At 38.1% G+C, this 20,923-nt stretch overlaps 1 protein-coding gene across 1 annotated transcript in view; it reads right to left on the bottom strand.

Moving 5' to 3' along the window:
• LOC126284216 (phenoloxidase 2-like) overlaps positions 1-20,923 on the bottom strand; it is a 228,595-nt gene that overhangs the window by 133,663 nt on the left and 74,009 nt on the right. The window contains exons 5-7 of the mRNA XM_049982987.1: positions 19,726-19,928; positions 13,592-13,742; positions 1,082-1,183 (exon numbers count right to left, since the gene is read on the bottom strand). Of these exons, the coding sequence (XP_049838944.1) occupies positions 1,082-1,183; positions 13,592-13,742; positions 19,726-19,928 (456 nt within the window). The remainder of the gene's footprint in view (positions 1-1,081; positions 1,184-13,591; positions 13,743-19,725; positions 19,929-20,923) is intronic.

Here is a 20,923-nt window from a genome sequence, read left to right as displayed (position 1 = left end):
TTGGGAAGGTCAAAAACTGTCCTGCGATATGACTCTGGGATGACTGGTCAGACCCATTCATTCAAAACATCACACCAAACTTGTTTGGAAATGATGGGTATTGTGCATTATCCAGCAGTGTGTCTGTGTCTCATGGGGATTAGTGCAGATGTACAGTGATTTGTGGCATGGCTGACATGGAGGTGGCGTCACTTGAACTGGGAGTCAGCAGTGTCTGGTCTTGCCAAGGCAAGGTCATGAAAAACACATTCTTGGAGTCCACGTTTGGTTTTGATACTGGGTGTGTGCAATGCAAATGTGAAGCTTGGTCTGGAAGCACGTCAGTTGTGATGCCTGGCCTGGCTGAGATCTCAGTGATGTCATAGTCTGTCTTACAGAACTCGTGTTTAATCGCAATGGTCGGAACAGGATTTGGAAAATTGGAATGCACATGTACTAGAAGGTGATGTTAACTTTGATCCCATGGTACATTGGCAGATGGATGATGAAACGGAATGACAGAGTAATTGTTTCATAAATAACTGAAAATCATCAGATGGAGCCCACAGTATTATGATTATTACTGTAAACTTCCCATAAATTCTACTTCTAAAGAATAAGCTTCAAACAATAATCACTGCAACACTGGAGGATGCATTTTTTATTAACTTTGAGGCCAGGCAGAGAGAGTGTCATGTGTGAATGAGATGCATGTGTGTGTGTGTGTGTGTGTGTGTGTGTGTGTGTGTGTGTGTGTGTGTGTGTGTGTGTGTTCTGAAGAAGAAATCAAGTTAAAAAAAACTCTGCTACTGTTTCAACTTGTTGTTTACGTGCCTACACACTATTCAGCATTTCATTTAGACAGAAATGATTTACTCATTCCCATGTGTGTATATTTGTGTATGGCCCAAAGGTTTCCATGCTCATATTAAACAATTCTTATTGTAAAATACAACTAAAATGTACAGCAAGAATGCATAGTTTTAAATTACATTGATTGTATTAAGGGTAAGTACAAAGATTACACTCAGTGAATTGTCTTGGTTGCCAGAAAAGATAATTCTAATTCTTTTTAGAAGTATGAAAACCATTTATTACTTACATTTACAACAGATCCACTTTGAATGGCTTCAAAAAATCGATCTCGCCAGCGTTCCAAATCTTCTATGTCAAATTCAAGTTGATCAAGTTCTCGGTTGATATCCTTTGAGAAGAACAATTTTATATTACAATTTATTCAATACCTTAATAAAGGGAATAAAAGAAGTAAAAGCTATTATGCCATTTCCTCTCAGTATTCATTTCCATTGCCACTGAAGTTTGTGGAATTCACACGATCAAAAAATTCTCTAGTCCCATTCAGGAACATTGAAAACCTTACTCACAGGACTTAAAAATATTTATTTAATGTTAATGGAAAATCTCATATAAAGATGTGAAACAAATACTAACAAAGAGATAGAGGGCTGGTCAGTACTTACCTCAGCTCACTACAGCCGATAGGTACACAAAAAACAAACAACAACAAACAACCAAAAATTTACGTTCCTAGCTTTTGGAATAAATGTTCCTTCATCAGGGAGGAGAGAGGGGAAAGAAAGGGAAGAAGGGAAAGTGGATTTAGTTACTCACAACCCAGGTTATGAAGCAACAGGGATAGGAAAACAGGGAGGGTAGCAAGGATAGAGGCATGGTTGTCAGAGGGAAGCCAAAGATATCATTTCAAATGTCTGCTTGTGTCTGTGTATGTGCGGATTGATATGTGTGTGTGTGTGTGTGAGTGTACACCTGTCCTCTTTTCCCCCTAGGGTAAGTCTTTCCGCTCCCGGGATTGGAACGACTCCTTACCCTCTCCCTTAAAACCCACATCCTTTCGTCTTTCCCTCTCCTTCCCTCTTTCCTGAAGAAGCAACCGTCGGTTGCGAAAGCTAGAAATTCTGTGTGTGTGTTTGTGTGTTTTATTTATTGTGCCTATCTACCGGCGCTTTCCCACTTGGTAAGTCTTGGAATCTTTGTTTTTAATATATTTTTCCCATGAGGAAGTTTCTTTCTATTTTATTTATATAAAAAAATTACTGATACTGATGAGGTATGTTTTTAATTTTCTTTTGAACCAGTTGAATGAGGGTTCGTCTCAGCAATAAAAACCAGAAAAACTGAATGTATAGGGAAGAGAGTCTAAGAATACTAGAGTCCTTAAATAGGATTCTGCAAATGAACATTTGTCTGCTATCCCAAATATCATATCAAATGGATTCTGTCTCCTCTACAGGAAGCAAAGTCTCTTTCACCGATTTTCCTCATGACTGTGAGTATTGTACCAGTGGTAGGTCTAGAGGCCCTACACAGGGGAGGCAGGGACAAAGGAGAACTCAGGGCATTACAAACAACCTACTGTTCTACCTGGCACAGTACTTACAGTAGAATATCTTTGGCTTCCCTCTGACAATTATGCCTCCATCCTTGCTACCCTCCCTGTTTACCTTTCCCTGTTGCTTCGTAACCTGGGTTGTGAGTAACTGAATCCACTTTCCCTTCTTCCTTTTTTCCCCCCTCTCTCCACCCTGACAAAGGAACAAAGCTCCGAAAGCTAGGAACGTAAATTTTCTGTTCTGTTTTGTGTATCTATTGGCTGTACTGAGCTGAGGTAAGTACTGGCCAGCCCCTCTATCTCCTTGTTAGTATAAATTTGTAAGCATGCTGCTACCGTTTTTTCTGGTAACTGTGGAGTACATATGGCCAGATGTGAATGATAGTAATCGGCCCCTTTGATCTCCAATAACTCATGTACTATTCAAGTTAGATGCCTGTAATTTATACCAATTTAGGTTTACATTAATAGCTTTCTAAAGACATTTTGATCGACAAAATCGGATGAACCGTTTAGAATTTGGAAATTCATTACTGGGTGTTACTTGTATAATTTACAGTCAGATACTAAACTTTAAACTAATAAAGTTATTAAAAATCTGATTACATCATCAGAATTGTCATGCAAATAATGGCAATGCACATGTTTCTTTTTGAGGTATGATTCATTTGGCTACTATTAACTTCTATACGAACTGTAAAATGTCTGCCATTAAGGTTTCACAAGGTCCACCATATTTGGCACTCCCAGTATGTCTCCTTTATTGACACAGCATCACCATGGAATTCCCAGCCACACAGTCCCTGGACCCCAGCTAACATTTGGCACCATGTGGCCAGCGACGAGCCTCAGCCCGCCCAGAGGCCCCAGTGCGGCCACACCAACTCTGAACTTAGAATATCTTAGAGATGCCACAACTCGCCCCTTACCTCACAAGGCACAATTTAAACTTAGTAGAACTGTGAATTGTCATAACAGTGTGTACTGGGCACCAGAAAATCTGCATGTTTGTGTGGATAAGGCAATCAGTCTACTAGGAGTCCATGTGTGGTGTGGATTATGACCTTGGAGCTTAGTAGGACCCTTTTTCTTTGATGCTATTGTTTTTGAGGAAGTGTACCTGGAAATGTTATGCACATTGATTTTCACAGGTATATGTGCACTTTATGGGGTTGCTGAAGAGGTCTTCTTCCAACACGATAGGGTGCCACCACACTACCACCTAGCCCTACAATCTTTTCTGGATGACAATTTTTCGGGGAATTGGATTGGACAAAGAGTGCCATTGAGTTCCCTCCATGGTCATCAGATGTAACACCTATGGACTTTTACTTGTGGGTAACTGTGAAAGATAACGTCTATCGACGTAAGCCTCGCATGCTGGAGAAACTTTACTCTGAAATTACAGCGACATGTGCAGCAATCTCAACTGTAACAATGACTGATGTAGTTGCGACAACCACTCATCATTCTGTTATGTGTATACACACCAACTGTGAACATTTTGAACATTTAAAGTAACCATGTGCTATACTGAAGGATGTGCAACATGTGTGACCAATTATTAAATGTAAAATAAATACATAAGTAATACTTTTTGTTACTTAAAGTGTGTATATATTTTTCTGGCTCACTTGGTATTAATTCAGTTCATTGATGATAAATTCATTGATGAATTATTCCTAACAGTTGCTAAAAAATGCAGAATGTTTGAAGTAAAACTGTCCTGGAAAATATTTATAATAAGAGCAACAGAGGATAAATGTGTGAAAACAGGGCTCAAATCTGTCAATGGAAATAATGTTCTGACCATGAGGTGATTTAACAACATTACAATTACACAAATTCTTCTTTGGAATAGAAGGAGTTTTCAGGAGAAACTTTTTCAGTTTGTTTTCAAACTGTATTTTGTATCTGTCAGTCAATTTATATCATTGGATAAGTGATCAAAAATTTTTGTTGCATCACTGTGCATCTCTTTTTGTGTTAAGGACAACTTTAACAAGAAGTTAAGAACATAATTTTCCGCCTGGTATTGTAATGACATATAACAGTGTTCTTTCTAAAATGTAATAGCTTATTTACAACTAACTTTTTGAGTTATATTAAAAACAAAGATTCTAAGACTTACCAAGCGGGAAAGCGCCGGCAGACAGGCACATGAACAAAACACACAAACACACACACAGAATTACGAGCTTTCGCAACTGGCAGTTGCTTCGTCAGGAAGGAAGGAAGGAGAGGGAAAAATGAAAGGATGTGGGTTTTAAGGGAGAGGGTAAGGAGTCATTCCAATCCCGGGAGCGGAAAGACTTCCCTTAGGGAAAAAAAGGACAGGTGTACACTCGCACACACACACACACACATATCCATCCGCACATACACAGACACAAGCAGACATTTGAAATGATATCTTTGGCTTCCCTCTGACAACCATGCCTCTATCCTTGCTACCCTCCCTGTTTTCCTATCCCGGTTGCTTCATAACCTGGGTTGCATGCCTCAGTGATACAGATAGCAGATTCATAGGTGCAACCATAACAGAGGGGTATCTGTTGAGAGGACAGACAAATGTGTGGTTCCTGAAGAGGGGCAGCAGCCTTTTCAGTAGTTGCAGGGGCACAGGGGCAACAGTTTGGATGATTGACTGATCTGGCCTTGTAACACTAACCAAAATGGTCTTGCTGTGCTGGTACTGCGAACGGCTAAAAGCAAGGCGAAACTACAGCCATAATTTTTCCCGAGAACATGCAGCTTTACTGTATGGTTAAATGATGATGGCGTCCTCTTGGGTAAAATATTCCGGAGATAAAATGTCACCCACTCAGATCTCCGGGTGGGAACTAATCAGGAGGATGTTGTTATCAGGAGAAAGAAAACTGGCATTCTATGGATCGGAGCGTGGAATGTCAGATGCCTTAATCGGGCAGGTTGGTTAGAAAATTTAAAACAGGACATGGATAGGTTAAAGTTAGATATGGTGGGAATAAGTGAAGTTCGGTGGCAGGAGGAACAAGACTTCTGGTCAGGTGAATACAGGGTTATAAATACAAAATCAAATAGGGGTCATGCTAGAGAAGGTTTAATAATGAATAAAAAAAAATAGGAGTGCAGGTAAGCTACTACAATCAGCATAGTGAACACATTATTGTGGCCAAAATAGATACGAAGCCCACGCCTACCACAGTAGTACAAATTTATATGCCAACTATCTCTGCATATGACAAAGAGATTGATTAAATGTATGATGAGATAAAAGCAATTACTCAGATAGTGAAGGAAGACAAAAATTTAATAGTCACTGGTGACTGGAATTCGATAGTAGGAAAAGGAAGAGAAGGAAATGAAGTAAGTGAATATTGAATGGGGGCAAGAAATGAAAAAGGAAGCCGCCTGGTAGAATTTTGCACACAGCATAACATAATAACAGCTAACACTTGGTTCAAGAATCATGAAAGTAGGTTGTATACATGGAAACACCCTGGAGATACTAGTAGGTTTCAGATAAATTATACAATGGTAAGATAGATATTTGGGATCAGGTTTTAAATTGTAAGACTTTTCCAGGGGCAGATGTGGACTCTGACCACAATCTACTGGTTATGAACTGTAGATTAAAAATGAAGAAACTACAAAAAGGTGGGAATTTAAGGAGATGGGACCTGGATAAAGTGACAGAACCAGAGGTTGTAGAGAGCTTCAGGGAGAACATAAGGGAATGATTGACAGAAATGGGGGAAAGAAATACAGTAGAAGAAGAATGGGTAGCTTTGAGGGATGAAATAGTGAGGGCAGCAGAGGATCAAGTAGGTAAAAAGACTAGGGCTAATAGAAATCCTTGGGTAACAGAAGAAATATTGAATTTAAATGATGAAAGGAGAAAATATAAAAATGCAGTAAATGAATCAGGCAAAAAGGAATACAAATGTCTCAAAAACGAGATTGACAGGAAGTGCAAAATGGCTAAGCAGGGATGGCTAGAGGACAAATGTAAGGATGTAGAGCCATATCTCACTAGGGATAAGATAGATACTGCATACAGGAAAATTAAAGAGACCTTTCGAGAAAAGAGAACCACTTGCATGAATATCAAGAGCTCAGATGGAAACCCAGTTTTTAACAAAAAAGGGAAAGCAGAGAGGTGGAAGGAGTATATGGAGGGTCTATACAAGGGTGATGTACTTGAGGACAATATTATGGAAATGGAAGAGGATGTAGATGAAGATGAAATGGGAGATACGATACTGCGTGAAGAGTTTGACAGAGCACTGAAAGACCTAAGTCGAAACAAGGCCCCGGGAGTAGACAACATTCCATTAGAACTACTAACAGCCTTGGGAGAGCCAGCCCTGACAAAACTCTACCATCTGTTGAGAACGATGTATGAGACAGGTGAAACACCCTCAGGCTTCAAGAAGAATATAATAATTCCAATCCCAAAGAAAGCAGATGTTGACAGATTTGAAAATTACTGAACTATCAGTTTAATAAGTCACGGCTGCAAAATACTAACACGAGTTCCTTACAGACTAATGGAAAAGCTGGTAGAAGCCAACCTTGGGGGAAGATCAGTTTAGATTCTGTAGAAATATTGGAACATGTGAGGCAATACTGTCCCTACGACTTCTCTTAGAAGATAGATTAAGGAAAGGCAAACCTACATTTCTAACATTTGTAGACTTAGGGAAAGCTTTCGACAATGTTCCCTGGAATACTCTCTTTCAAGTTCTGAAGGTGGCAGGGGTAAAATACAGGGAGAGAAAGGCTATTTACAATTTGTACAGAAACCAGATGGCAGTTACAAGGAAGCAGTGGTTGGGAAAGGAGTGAGACAGGGTTGTAGCCTATCCCCAATGATATTCAATCTGTATACTGAGCAAGCAGTAAAGGAAACAAAAGAAAAATTTGGAGTAGGTATTAAAGTCCATGGAGAAGAAGTAAAAACTTTTGAGGTTCGCCGAAGGCATTATAATTCTGGCAGAGACAGCAAAGGACTTGGAGGAGCAGCTGAATGGAATGGCCAGTGTCTTGAAAGGAGGATATAAGATGAACATCAACAAAAGCAAAATGAGGATAATGGAATGTTGTCGAATTAAGTCAGGTGATGCTGAGGGAATTGGATTATGAAATGAAGACACTTAAAGTAGTAGATGAAATTTGCTATTTGGGGAGCAAAAAACTGATGACGGCCGAAGTAGAGAGGATATAAAATGTAGACTGGCAATGCCTAGGAAAGCGTTTCTGAAGAAGAGAAATTTGTTAACATTGAGTATAGATTTAAGTGTCAGGAAGTTGTTTCTGAAAGTATTTGCATGGAGTGCAGCCATGTATGTAAGTGAAACATGGACGGTAAATAGTTTGGACAAGAAGAGAATAGAAGCTTTCGATATGTGGTGCTACAGAAAAATGCTGAAGATTAGATGGGTAGATCACATAACTAATGAGGAGGTATTGAATAGGATTGGGGAGAAGAGGAGTTTGTGGCACAACTTTACAAGAAGAAGGGACCGGTTGGTAGGACATGTTCTGAGGCATCAAAGGATCACCAATTTAGCATTGGAGGGCAGCGTGGAGGGTAAAAATCGTAGAGGGAGACCAAGAGATGAATACACTAAGCAGATTCAGAAGGATGTAGGTTGCAGTAGTTAGTGGGAGATGAAGGAGCTTGCACAGGATAGAGTAGCTGCACCAAACCAGTCTCTGGACTGAAGACCAAAACAACAACAACATGATTGATGGTCTGATGATGATTATGTGATGATCAGAACCGGTCACTTTTTAATAAACATGTCCTTCAATCTAGACTATTTTATAATGAATTTCAAATATTATTTTGTGACTGTCCATTTTCTCCAACAATACTTTCAAAAATAAATAGTCTGTGATGATTTCAATGTAGATTTTTTAATAGGATTCTGATAGGAAAAATGATCTGAAAGCCTTATTTGGATCCTACAATAATCTCAGTAATTAACTTTCCAACACAGGTAGTTACCGTATTTACTCGAATCTAAGCTGCACTTTTTTTCCAGTTTTTGTAATCCAAAAAACTGCCTGCGGCTTAGAATCGAGTGCAAAGTAAGCAGAAGTTCTGAAAAATGTTGGTAGGTTCTGCCAGGTACAAAGATAAATACTAGCACAAAAATCTCTGTGTCAGTAAATAAATTTTTTTAAAAGAAGAGGTGGAAGACGAGCTTTTTTTCTCCGCCCCGAGTTCCGAGCACTGCATTTTCATACATCATCCATTGAAGTAAATACAAATTCTGTATTGTTCATCTTTGAATGTAGCAGCATTTCAATGTACTATGAAAATCCGACTGGCAAGACTGTTTGGGATGTGTGTCAATACGGCCAACTCTACGTTCTGAATTTTTTCCTCCCTGTGAGAAGAGATCATTGCTAATAGGAACTTTTATGAATTGTGAATCACATGCAGTATTCTCTTCACCATAAGAATAATATGAATATAAACATTTTGCCATATATTCTTTCATGTTTGCTGCTATGTCATTTAAATTCTGTCTCCCTAATAAACTATGAAACTAGAGTGAGACAACAGCAAATGTGGAAGAATATACGTATCATGTCATGTTTATATTCGTATTATTCTTATGCCTAATAGTGATACAGTCAGAAATGAAACATGGAAGTGGACTAGATTTTTAAATCTAAGATGGCTCTAATTTCTGTGCAGAATGTAATATACTAAAGAGGTGTCTGCAAAGATTTTCAAACGGAGAAAAAATTTTGCTGAACTCTTGTTCAGAACATCTTCTATCATATGCAGTCTATCATTTGGTTCTTGTTGATCATTATCAAAGAAAGCAACAGTGTAAGTAACAACAAATAACAGTCCCTTGCCGCTGTTTCGCTAATGAGATGATTCCTCTCTTTTTTTTATTGTAAGCGGCAGTAGGGCGCACAATAGCAAGCCATGCCGCCAGCGGCAACGGATCATAAACACTCATCATCAGAATGCAACAAATAATGCATGACACAGTACAGTAATGCATTTTCAGCTTAGAGTGGCGTAAGCACCTATAACAAAGAGAACGGCACTTATCAGATCAAAGAAAAATAAGCAATCAATTCAAACTAGATGAAGCATGTGAAAAAGGAAGGGTGCCCATATAAATACAGATGGAGCACCTGATGCATAACAATGGCTTAGATTTGGAAAAAGTTTTATTCCTTGATTTCGAGTCTCATTTTTCATGTGTGGCTTAGATTTGAGTGTGGCTTAGATTCGAGCAAATACGGTAAAAACAGAAGAACCGTATTAGATAAGTTTTGCTTTGATGAGGCTCACAGCACACCACATACCCAGTAACAAATGCTATCTATGATCATGATGAACAGTTAGAATAAATGAGATGTGGCTTCCAGTACAGATAACCTCATTAGAAATCAGCTGGAATAATTAATGACTCCATAACAAGTGTTTTTAAGAATAGTTTACAAGAGATGACCTGTGATGAAATTTAAAATGAAGAAAATGCTGACATAAAACTTAATCTGTTCCATGATAAGTTCACACAGTGTTTGAAAATAACTTTCTGAATAAACTAATCAGGAAGAACAACAAGTGGCCATGTAAGAAACTATGGATCACTAGAGGGATAAAGTATCTTGTGAAAGGAAAAGGGAATTTTATCTGTTGGCAAGAACTACTTAAAATTATTAAGAAAAGTTATTAAAAATCTAAGGAGCATGCACATGATGTCAGAAATCAGTTATTCTGGCAACAGACTTTAGGCTATTTCGAATTTGGTGATATGAGAGACTGGATAAACAACCAAAGAACAGGGAACATCACTTCTGACTTACATGGAAGAGCTATAAATGATGTGTCACAGATAGCAAATGCATGTAATGATCATTTATTAAATACTGTGGAAAATCTAGTGACAAACAGTTCAAGATAAAAAGTACACCAGGATGTTGAACAAGCAACTCACATAAAATTCGGTCATACAAATGTACCTCTTAAATTAAGAAAATTATATATACTCTCAAAAATAAAAGCTCATCTAGATTTGATGGTGTTTCCAACAGAGTGCTAAAGATTTGTTCCCATTTAACAAACCCTGTCTTATCTGAAATATTTAATGTCTTACTTACTCAAGGGATGTTACTAGAGAGATTGAAATATGGCATTGTTAAAACCCTCCATAAGAAAGGCTGTAGGAGAGATATCAATAACAACTAACCTGTTTCTCTGCTGACATCATTTTCCAAAATTTTTGAGGAAGTGGTGTATTCTAGGTTAATATCTCATCCTGGCAATATTATTATCCTTAGAAATTCACAGTTTGGATTTCAGAAGAGTTGCTCTACTAAGAATCTCATTTACATCTACAGTCAGCAAATATTACAGGTGTTAAATAGTGTAATAGAGGCAGTTTGTATTTTCTGCAAGCTATTTGAGATATTGACTGTATGAATCTAATATTCTTCTAGATAAACTGAAGTTTTATGGGAGTGATGGTATGGCCATATGCCATACTATGTCATATCTAACCAAAGGAATTCAGAAAGTTGTACTTGGTAATTCAACCAACGTTGTCTGGAGACATTTTCCTGACTGGGAAGTAATCACATTTTGAGTTCCCCAATGTTCAATCTTAGGTCTGCTATTGTTTCTCATATATGTAAATGATCTTGTGTCTAATATACAGCAAGCAGAACTAGTTCTTTTTGCTTATGACACTAGTATTGTAATCAATTGAGTCATACACAAACCACAGAAAAAATGGTAAACAAGGGTCTTAAAAGTATCATTGACTGGTTTTCTGCAAATGGTCTCACTCTTGATTATAAAAAGACAATATATTTCAGTTCTGAACATCTAGGAGTACTACACCAATGATACAAGTAACACATAATGAGGAAATAATAAATAAGATGAAAACTTCAAAATTCTTAGATGCACATATTGTCGCATAAGAAGCTGAGTAGCACTGTGGTGTAGTGGTTATGGTACTAAATTGTTGCGTGGAGGATCCTGAGTTCAAAACTTGCCTTGACTGTACAATTTTAATTTCTATATTCGGTTTGAGTACATTCTAGAATTATCCACAAATGTCAAGAATCACTGTACTGGAATGTTCTGTAGTTGTATATATACTGTACGTGTTGTGGCTGGGGGCAGTTCGCTCCACGCTCTTGTATGTGGAAGTGCTGAATAAACCTTCGTTAAGTGAAATCAGTGTTTGTCATTCATGTAATGACACCTTCTTCTATGTGACACTTGATAACAACTTAAAATTTTTTAACTCCTAAAACAACTTTGTTCAGCAACATTTGTAGTTGGAATCTTTGCAAATCTTGGAGAGAGACAAATCAGTAAATTGACTTATTCTGTATACCTTCATTCATTAATATTATATGAAGTAATTTTCTGTGCTAACTCATCTTTAAGAAAGGAAGTCTTTGTTGGTCAAAAATGTTCTGTAAGAATAATATGTGGTGCTGACTCATGGTCACCTTCTAACCATCTGTTGAAAGAGATGGGCATTCTGACTAGTGTTTCATGGTATATTTATTTCCTCATGAAGTTCCTCTAAATAAACTACTGCAGTTCAAAAGGAACAATAATCTACATAATTACAATTAGAAGAAAAAATGACATTCATTACTCCTTTTAGGATTTTCTTCAGCACAGAAAGGAGTGCACAACACTGCAACTAAAATTTTTGATAACTTACCCAGTGATAAAAAATGTGTGACAGATGGGAAAGGAAACTTTGAAAGAAAACTGAAAAAGTTTATCCTAAACAACTTCTTCTACTGCATAGAATTTCTAATATTGTAACATGTTAAAGGTGATCGGTAGGAATTACTACTCACATCTGTGTGTTTAATAATAATAACAACAAACAAAAAACTTATAAATGTTCAGCATGTAGCGATATTTACAAATTAATTTGCAATGTGAATGTAAAATGACTCATTTCACATTGTTACAGTTTATCATGCAGATGATCCATGGAACATGAAACTAACTAACCAACCTCAAGAATTTTTGAAAATGATATCAATAGTGAAACAGACTGGCAGTTGCCAACATCTCTCCTATAACCTTTGTTAAAGAGGTATTTAACAATGGCACATTTCAGTCTCTCTGGAAATAGAGAATATGGATAAAAGAAGAACCACATCAACTTCAAGTAAACAACCAGCTGCAGTCAGCAAACCTCACAGCACCATCAGCCACTCCAATGAGCTACATTCTGGTTGTAGAGTGCACTTCCAAAATATAAAGCTCAATGTTGTCACTGTGGAGGGAGTACTTTTGTGAGATTTGATGGTTAGTCCTTTGTTTCTGTTTATCATTTTCCATTGGAATGTGACTGTAAAAATATATATTTGCATTTATTGTAGTTTTGTAGTGCCAAAGAAACAGCAATTTTAAGTGAAATGTTTACAGTTTTACAACACAGTGTCTGGGTGACAAGTCCAACTAATATGGGTGGACACACATTCACTGATTGCCAACTACAATATGTTCCACTGTATTAGAAACATGTTTCTGTTTTTCTGCTTATGTTTGTTCATGTATCTTGTCAAATTGCACATGCCTGACAACTCACTTTTATTATGGAATGTCCAGAACAAAATTAATGAATAAAAGAGTGATTATATAGTGTTATTATGGCCTTTTGTACAAATCGTGTAACTTCTGAAGAAAATTTAATTACAGCATAGTATACTTTTATTTGTATCATGAGGTTCCTTACAGAAACACCTGGGCCTTATAAAGTTTTGTAATTCTATAAACAGATAATGTATTTACTGTAGTTGAGTGGTGATCATGCAGGCTCTAAGAATAGTAAAAAGTAACTATCGGGATAAGTAGTCACATTAGAACTTTCCAAGTTTTTGTAAAAAAAGGAACTAAAATATTAATATCTTATTGGTACCACGATCAATAATGGCTTAGATGTAAAAGTGGATGGGGAACTGTGCAACACAAGTCTTGGACTCTGAATGGAGTGAAGTACATAGCTAAAAATACTCAGGAAAATGTGATCCTAAGCAGACAGGAAAAATATTTTTAAAACAAGATTAAGTATGTTTCTTCTCAGCAACTTTTTCAGTTCCACAGTTAAGTTTTTGATCACTATCACGTATGTAACTCTCATACAAATGACATGTTTCATAGCATACAAAACAACAAATTTTATCTTTGGAACATGTGAGTTAGTATGTTAACTGCTAAATATGAAGGCAAGTTCTTACTCTTAAGTTGGCAAATGCATGTCGTGGTGGCCAGACTCTGCTTGCTACAATATTGTCAAGTTTTGGGAAGTAACCCTCCTCTACCGGTTCACGCCAGTTCGACAGACGTCTGACGCGAGCAAGCCTATTGCTGAGTCGTTCAAAGTTGTACCTGTACAGGGGAAAATACATATGTTAAAAGGTAAAAGATTACATGCTGCATTGTAATATGACACAGATAGTTTGTAAAATTTAGTTGACTACAATGAAGGATACTTTTTGATACATAGTATTACAATTAGAGGTTCATTTTTCAAGGTATTTGAGTATTAGGAAAGTATGGACTGTTAAACTATAGCTAATTTGTTATGTACAAGAAAAGAAATACCTGCATGCACAGTGGCAAAGAATGATATCAAAAAAGTAATACCTCATCATCCAAGGTGCTTTGACTGACAGAAAACATAAAGGTATGTGTGGTACATACATGACCATAATTAAAATACACACAAATGTAATAAAAATATGCAGCAAACAAGTGAAAACAGCTTGAAGCTACAGAGTATCTCCTCCCCGTAGAGGTGTCGTAAATGTGAATGTATGCTTTCCCGGTGTATGCAGCTGGCGAAGAGTTCTCGGGCTTCCAGCTGGATGGCGATGTCTTAAAACTGCGACGTTTCGACAAGTGACATACTCATCATCTTCTGGCAACATGCCAAGACTTTGTGGATGCCGGTCCCTTTATACTTGCGGTGTGCCCCCCACCACCTGGCAGCGTGTTCAGCAACAAGGTGGTCCACTTGTTTCTTGGCCACATTTTGTCAGTGGCCTTTCATGCGGACAGACAGCTTGTTGGTTGTCATGTCCACATAGAACGCAGCACAGTGGTTGCAGCTTAGCTTGTAGATCACATGACTGGTTTCACAGGTAGCCTCGCCTTTGACTGGATAAGTGATGTTTGTGACCGGACTGGAGTAGGTGGTGGTGGGAGGATGTTGGGACAGGTCTTGCATCTAGGTCTATTAGAGGGTATGGGCTTGAGGTAACGGGTTGAAAGCAGGGGTTGTGTAAGGATGGTCAAGTATATCGTGTAGGTTCGGTGGATGGCAGAATATCACTGTGGGAGGGGTAGGAAGAATAGTGGGCAGGACATTTCTCATTTCAGGGCACGATGAGAGGTGGTCGAAAACCTGGTGGAGAATGTAATTCAGTTGCTCAAGTCCTTGGTGGTACTGAGTTAGGAGGGGAGTGCTCATCTGTGGACAGATGATGGGGCTTTGGGAGGTGGTGGGAGACTGGAAAGATAAGGCACGGGAGATTTGTTTTTGTACAAGGATGGGAGGATAACTATGGTCTGTGAAGGCTTCAGCAAGACCATTGGTATGGTAAAACAAAGTATGGTAAAACATTTTTACTTTTCTCCATTTACTGGAGGATTTTTAATTTTGTATTTTGGAGCTGGTTCAATACAATAGAGTAAAATAATGACACAATGATATAAAGTCATGACACTGAAACTGTGAATGACACCCCACCCCCTCCCTTCTCCCCTTCACATAGACACACACATCAAGCTATGTCCACAAGAGTGGTTGTTTGTAACTGTAGTTCATCAACAACCATTCTTATATCCCATGTTACAAATGTGTAATAAAAGAGCTAGCTGTAAAGGTACTCATTAACTCATTAAGACCCAAATTAATTTTTTTTTAAATTGAACATTTAAATTGAATTTTTAAATTTAATTTTTTATTCCTTAATTATAATGTATATAGTGTATGAACCACAATAAGTACAAAAATAGCCAAAGAATATTTATACATGCTGATATAATGGCCGTCCTCAAAATAGGATGCTGGGATCTAACAGTATCATATAGCATACTAAACTGTATTCAAATAGTTAAGACTATTTTTTTCTTGTGGAATAGTACAAAACACTTCACACACAGTGTTGCAAGGCATTTAACACAATATGTTTTTGGTTTCCCATTGCATTTAGCTCTTACACATCTTCTTTGCGTGCTTCTTTTGTCAGCCAGAAGACCAATTCCATCAAACGTGATGTCTGGTATCACTCTCAACTGATATGATGGGTATTCCATTGGACATCCAGTGTCCAATTTCAGGTATGTAACTGTAACAGCACATCTGAAATCCAGTAAAGACAGTGCATTTTCCCCATGTACTAGTCTGTAGAAGAGCCAGGCATTTACGAGGGCCATTTCCAGCATACTTGTAAATAGGACCCAGAACCATTTTTTCCCTCTAATTACCGTCGCATATTTTCTAACTAACCAGTCATGGTGGTCAACACCTCCCATGTATGCGTTACACGACTTCAAAATGGCAGGTTGCTGCACTTGTGTCTTCTTACTTGCTTGTCTACTGTACCGCGTAGCTGCTCCGAAAAGTTAAACTATCTCAAAATTTGTACCAATTGTAACGCATCTGTTGTCGTGCCATCGAACAAATAAGAGTTCACCATTCCTGTCAAACTGGTAGTCATAGTTTCCTCGAACTGTCTTTTTCAGTTCGTTGCTGCTCAGTAGTGGACAGTCAGCAAATTGATTCTCTCTGACAGTTCCAGTTGCTCGAAAACCCAAATTTCTCAGATGAATCAGAAGATCTCTACTAGTAAAGGAATTGTCAAAATACACACAATGATTCTCGGGTTTTTCAATGCAGTCCAGCATGTTTAGGACTACTCTTGATCCCAATAGTAGGTCATCCCTTGCAGAATCTTCTGGATTCTTTCCACAGTATAAATCAAATTTGAAACAGTAGCTACTTGCTCCACAAAGAGACCACAACTTATACCCAAATCTAATAGGCTTGCCTCGGATAAATTGTTTCAGCCCACTTCGTCCATAGTATTTGATTATCATTTTGTCAATTTACAAATTTTCGTCAAATATTCCAAATTTTTGAAAAGATTCATTTATCATTTCCAAGGAAGGTCTAATTTTGAATCTGCGATCGTGTTTGTTTTCATTGGCTAAGTCATTTTCTTGAAAATGAAGCAATATTTTCAACTTCTGATATTTATTCCTTGACATAACTGTCTTTATAATTGGTATGCCACCATCTTCATCTTCAGACCAGTATAGCTTCTCAGCAGGGAGCTTATGATGGCCAGCAAAAAGAAGAAATCCAACAAAAACCCTCACTTCTTCAACTCTGAGGATAAAATTCTGCATATTCTTCACATTTACTAAATATCTCACAGTTTCTTTCACAAACCCAAACATCCTGGCTGCCCCATTGTAGCTGGTTACCAAGCCCCCACAGAAAATATCTCTGCCTACATAGATCAACACCTTCAACCCATTACGTGCAGTCTCCCATTCTTCATTAAACACACCAACCACTTTCTCGAATGCCTGGAATCCTTACCCAATCTGTTACCCCCGGAAACCATCCTTGAAACCATTGATGCCACTTCCTTATACACTAATATCCCGCACGTCCAGGGCCTCACTGCAATGGAGTACTTCCTTTCACGTCAATCACCTGCTACCCTACCCAAAACCTCTTTCCTCATTACCTTAGCTAGCTTCATCCTAACCCACAACTTCTTCACTTTTGAAGGCCAGACATACCAACAATTAAAGGGAACAGCCATGGGTACCAGTATGGCCCCCTCGTACGCCAACCTATTTATGTGTCACTTAGAGGAAGCCTTCTTTGTTACCCAAGCCTGCCAACCCAAAGTTTGGTACAGATTTATTGATGACATCTTCATTATCTGGACTCACAGTGAAGAAGAACTCCAGAATTTCCTCTCCAACATCAACTACTTTGGTTCCATCAGATTCATCTGGTCCTACTCCAAATCCCATGCCACTTTCCTCGACACTGACCTCCATCTGTCCAATGGCGAGATTCACACATCCATCCACATCAAACCCACCAACAAGCAACAGTACCTCCATTATGACAGGTGCCACCCATTCCGTATCAAATGGTCCCTTCTCTACAGCTTAGGTCTTCATGGCAAACGAATCTGCTCCAGTCCTGAATCCTTGAACCATTACACCAACAACCTGAAAACAGTTTTCGCATCCCACAACTGCCCTCCCAACCTGGTACAGAAGCAAATAATCAGAGCCACTTCCACAGCCCTTCAAACCCAGAACCTCCCACAGAAGAACCCCGAAAGTGCCCCACTTGTGACAGGATACTTTCCAGGACTGGATCAAAATCTGAATGTGGCTCTCCAGCAGGGATACGACTTCCTCAAATCCTGCCCTGAAATAAGATCCATCCTTCATGAAATCCTCCCCACTCCACCAAGAGTGTCCTTCCGCCATCCACCTAACCTTCGTAACCTCCTGGTTCATCCCTATGAAATCCCCAAACCACCTTCCCTACCCTCTGGCTCCTAGCCTTGTAACTGCCCCTGGTGTAAAACCTGTCCCATGCACCCTCCCACCACCACCTACTCCAGTCCTGTAACCCGGAAGGTGTACACGATCAAAGGCAGAGCCATGTGTGACAGCACCCATGTGATTTACCAACTGACATGCCTACACTGTGAAGACTTATATGTGGGAATGGCCAGCAACAAACTGTCCATTTGCATGAACGGACACAGGCAGACAGTGTTTGTTGGTAATGAGGATCACCCTGTGGCTAAACATGCCTTGGTGCTCGGCCAGCACATCTTTTCACAGTGTTACACCGTCCGGGTTATCTGGATACTTCCCACTGACACATAATTCCGGAGATGGGAAATTGTCCTGCAATATATTCTCTCTTCCAGTTACCCCCCAGGCCTCAACCTCCGCTAATTTCATGTTGCTGCCTCTCGTACCTCACCTGCCATTCAACAAAATCTTTGCCTTTGTACTTCCACCTCGACTGACACCTCTGCCCAACCTCTTTGCCTTTACATATGTCTGCTTGTGTTTGTATATGTGCGGATGGATATGTGTATGTGTGTGAGTGTATACCTGTCCTTTTTTCCCCCTAAGGTAAGTCTTTCCTCTCCCGGGATTGGAATGACTCCTTACCCTCTCCCTTAAAACCCACATCCTTTCGTCTTTCCATCTCCTTCCCTCTTTCCTCATGAAGCAACCGTGGGTTGCGAAAGCTTGAAATTTGTGTGTGTGTCCTTTTTATTGTGTCTATCTACCAGCACTTTCTCGTTTGGTAAGTCACATACATATAAAGAGTTTCATATTCGAATGTGCAGCAATACAAATAACTGAAATGATAGCAACAAGTCCCAGTATCCTATTTCAACTACATCAAATTTAATAACATAGGAAAACAATGAATATAACTCCAATTGAGCTAACAATGCAAGAATTTTAAAAGACACATTGTTGACTATAAATAATCACAAAAAGATCTTTGCCACATATTTCAAATATTAATAAATTGTCGATAAAGTAAATACCCGTAATAACAAAAAGTGTGCCTTAGTATTCAATAATCAATTAATGGTAGAATTTATTGTAAGCATACAATTGTTATAAAAAGCATCAACAAATGACGTAGAACAGTAATAGTTGCAAATTAATAATTTATTGTGTATTTATAAATAAATATGTGCCCTGTCCTCAAAATAGGACACTGGTACTTAATGGGTTAAGGTTGTGCTTAATCCTTAATCTTTTTTTTTTTTTTTTTTTCCCTCCTCCTCTAAAATCTAAGGGTGAAAAATGCTGTCACTACATAAGATGAAATACACTGTAACTGTTTCATACTTCCCTGTGTCTACACAACAGAGAAACAGCCATCAGCAGCACCTTATGGTCACATAGAAAAACATTTGAGCTTCAAGTTTGTGCCCAATACAGCAATTAGAATCATGCATCTCTGTCTTGCTGATCTTAACTGCAGTGGCTACACTGTCTACTTAGAACTATAACCAAACCTTGTATTTTATCTTGCTGAACAAATTTTAGGGACTCCAATTCTTTCTATTACTGTAGTCTGAACCAGCTAACATCAGATCAGGCACATGGGTATCACAACATTTTTGTCAATTTTATCAACAACAACCAAAAGTTTACATCTTTTCCTTAAAGTGTTTTAATTTATGTTTATACAGTTATGTGAAAACTTACAATATATGTACTATAAGAAAAATAACTGACAAAATATCTTTTCATTTGCAGTGTAATGAAAATAGCCAATAACACAAACCTTGCAATAATCTGCTGATGCAGGTAGTAGAAGAGCTCACCCCGCCGATTTTTATTGACGATAGATCGTAAGCCAGAGAATGGATAGTAAAGGTGCCATTGCCAGTGAAATAAATTAACACCAATATCTTCTCGGAAATATGCAACACGGTGCTCTGGTTCGAGATCAGAAGCTGTGTAGTCTCGTGGAATTACTATTGGCAGCTAGATGTTAAGACAAAAAACAAGTTTACCAATTTTCAAGTAGTAAATAAAGATGTATTATTTCGTGTGTGAAAAACTGCTAATAGTAAATGACTGTACACTATCTGAAAGTTCTTCATATGAAATCAATTTTACATTTATCTCTACTTTACGCTATGTAGCTGATTAAGTTATAAAGTTATGTTTTACTACTTAATCACAAAAATGTACAACAAATATTATTACAAACACTTTAAAACCAGTGATACTAAAATTGAGTATGTGTTCCATTAACAAACCACAAGCTACAGTAACACAACAAAAACTTTTTGACATATCATTTGGTTACATCCCACACACCACACTTCATAGAAAACTATGTGCAAAAATTGTCATTACCAGAATGTGATGTATGAAGACTGTAGTCTTTGTACAAAGAATAGATACCACACAATGTTAGCTCCATGCGTGTGGGGAGAGAATAAAGGACAAAGATTAATTTTAGGGAAATGACAATTGGACTTCAAGGAAAGTAGACATATGAGGAGAGGGATTAAATCTTGTAGAGACATTGTTGAGCTACCATTTGCAAAATCTTGTAGCTTTTGTAAGCATATGCACTTTTTAGTGGTGTACTTTGCAAGTCAGTGATTCGATGGTTTCTGGACATTAGTAAAATATCTGCCGCACATAGTTCTGTTCAAATTTACAGAATAGTTGTTTTTTCCATTTTTCAGTTCTATATAAAGCACTATTCTATTTGAAATTCATCCATGTGATTAAAACACTCAGTTACTGCATTAAAAAGTTGTTTTAATTGATCCACATCAACAAAATATTGTACTAGTGACAGAATACAAGTGAAAGCATTTTTGCATCCACATGAGTTTGAAGAACTTCTGTAATAAGGGGGGATAAAAATGTGCCAGCTCCATACATCCATAGACTGAGAAAAAGTATTTTAACTGCTTCATAGATACCATGGAATTCTTCTCTGCAATTTTTAATTCACACAC

This window comes from Schistocerca gregaria, chromosome 8 (assembly GCF_023897955.1).
Source record: "Schistocerca gregaria isolate iqSchGreg1 chromosome 8, iqSchGreg1.2, whole genome shotgun sequence".
In the NCBI taxonomy this organism is placed as follows: Eukaryota; Metazoa; Arthropoda; class Insecta; order Orthoptera; family Acrididae; genus Schistocerca; species Schistocerca gregaria.
Note: the sequence above shows the minus strand (reverse complement) of the source record. Positions and strands in the feature narration are given on the sequence as shown.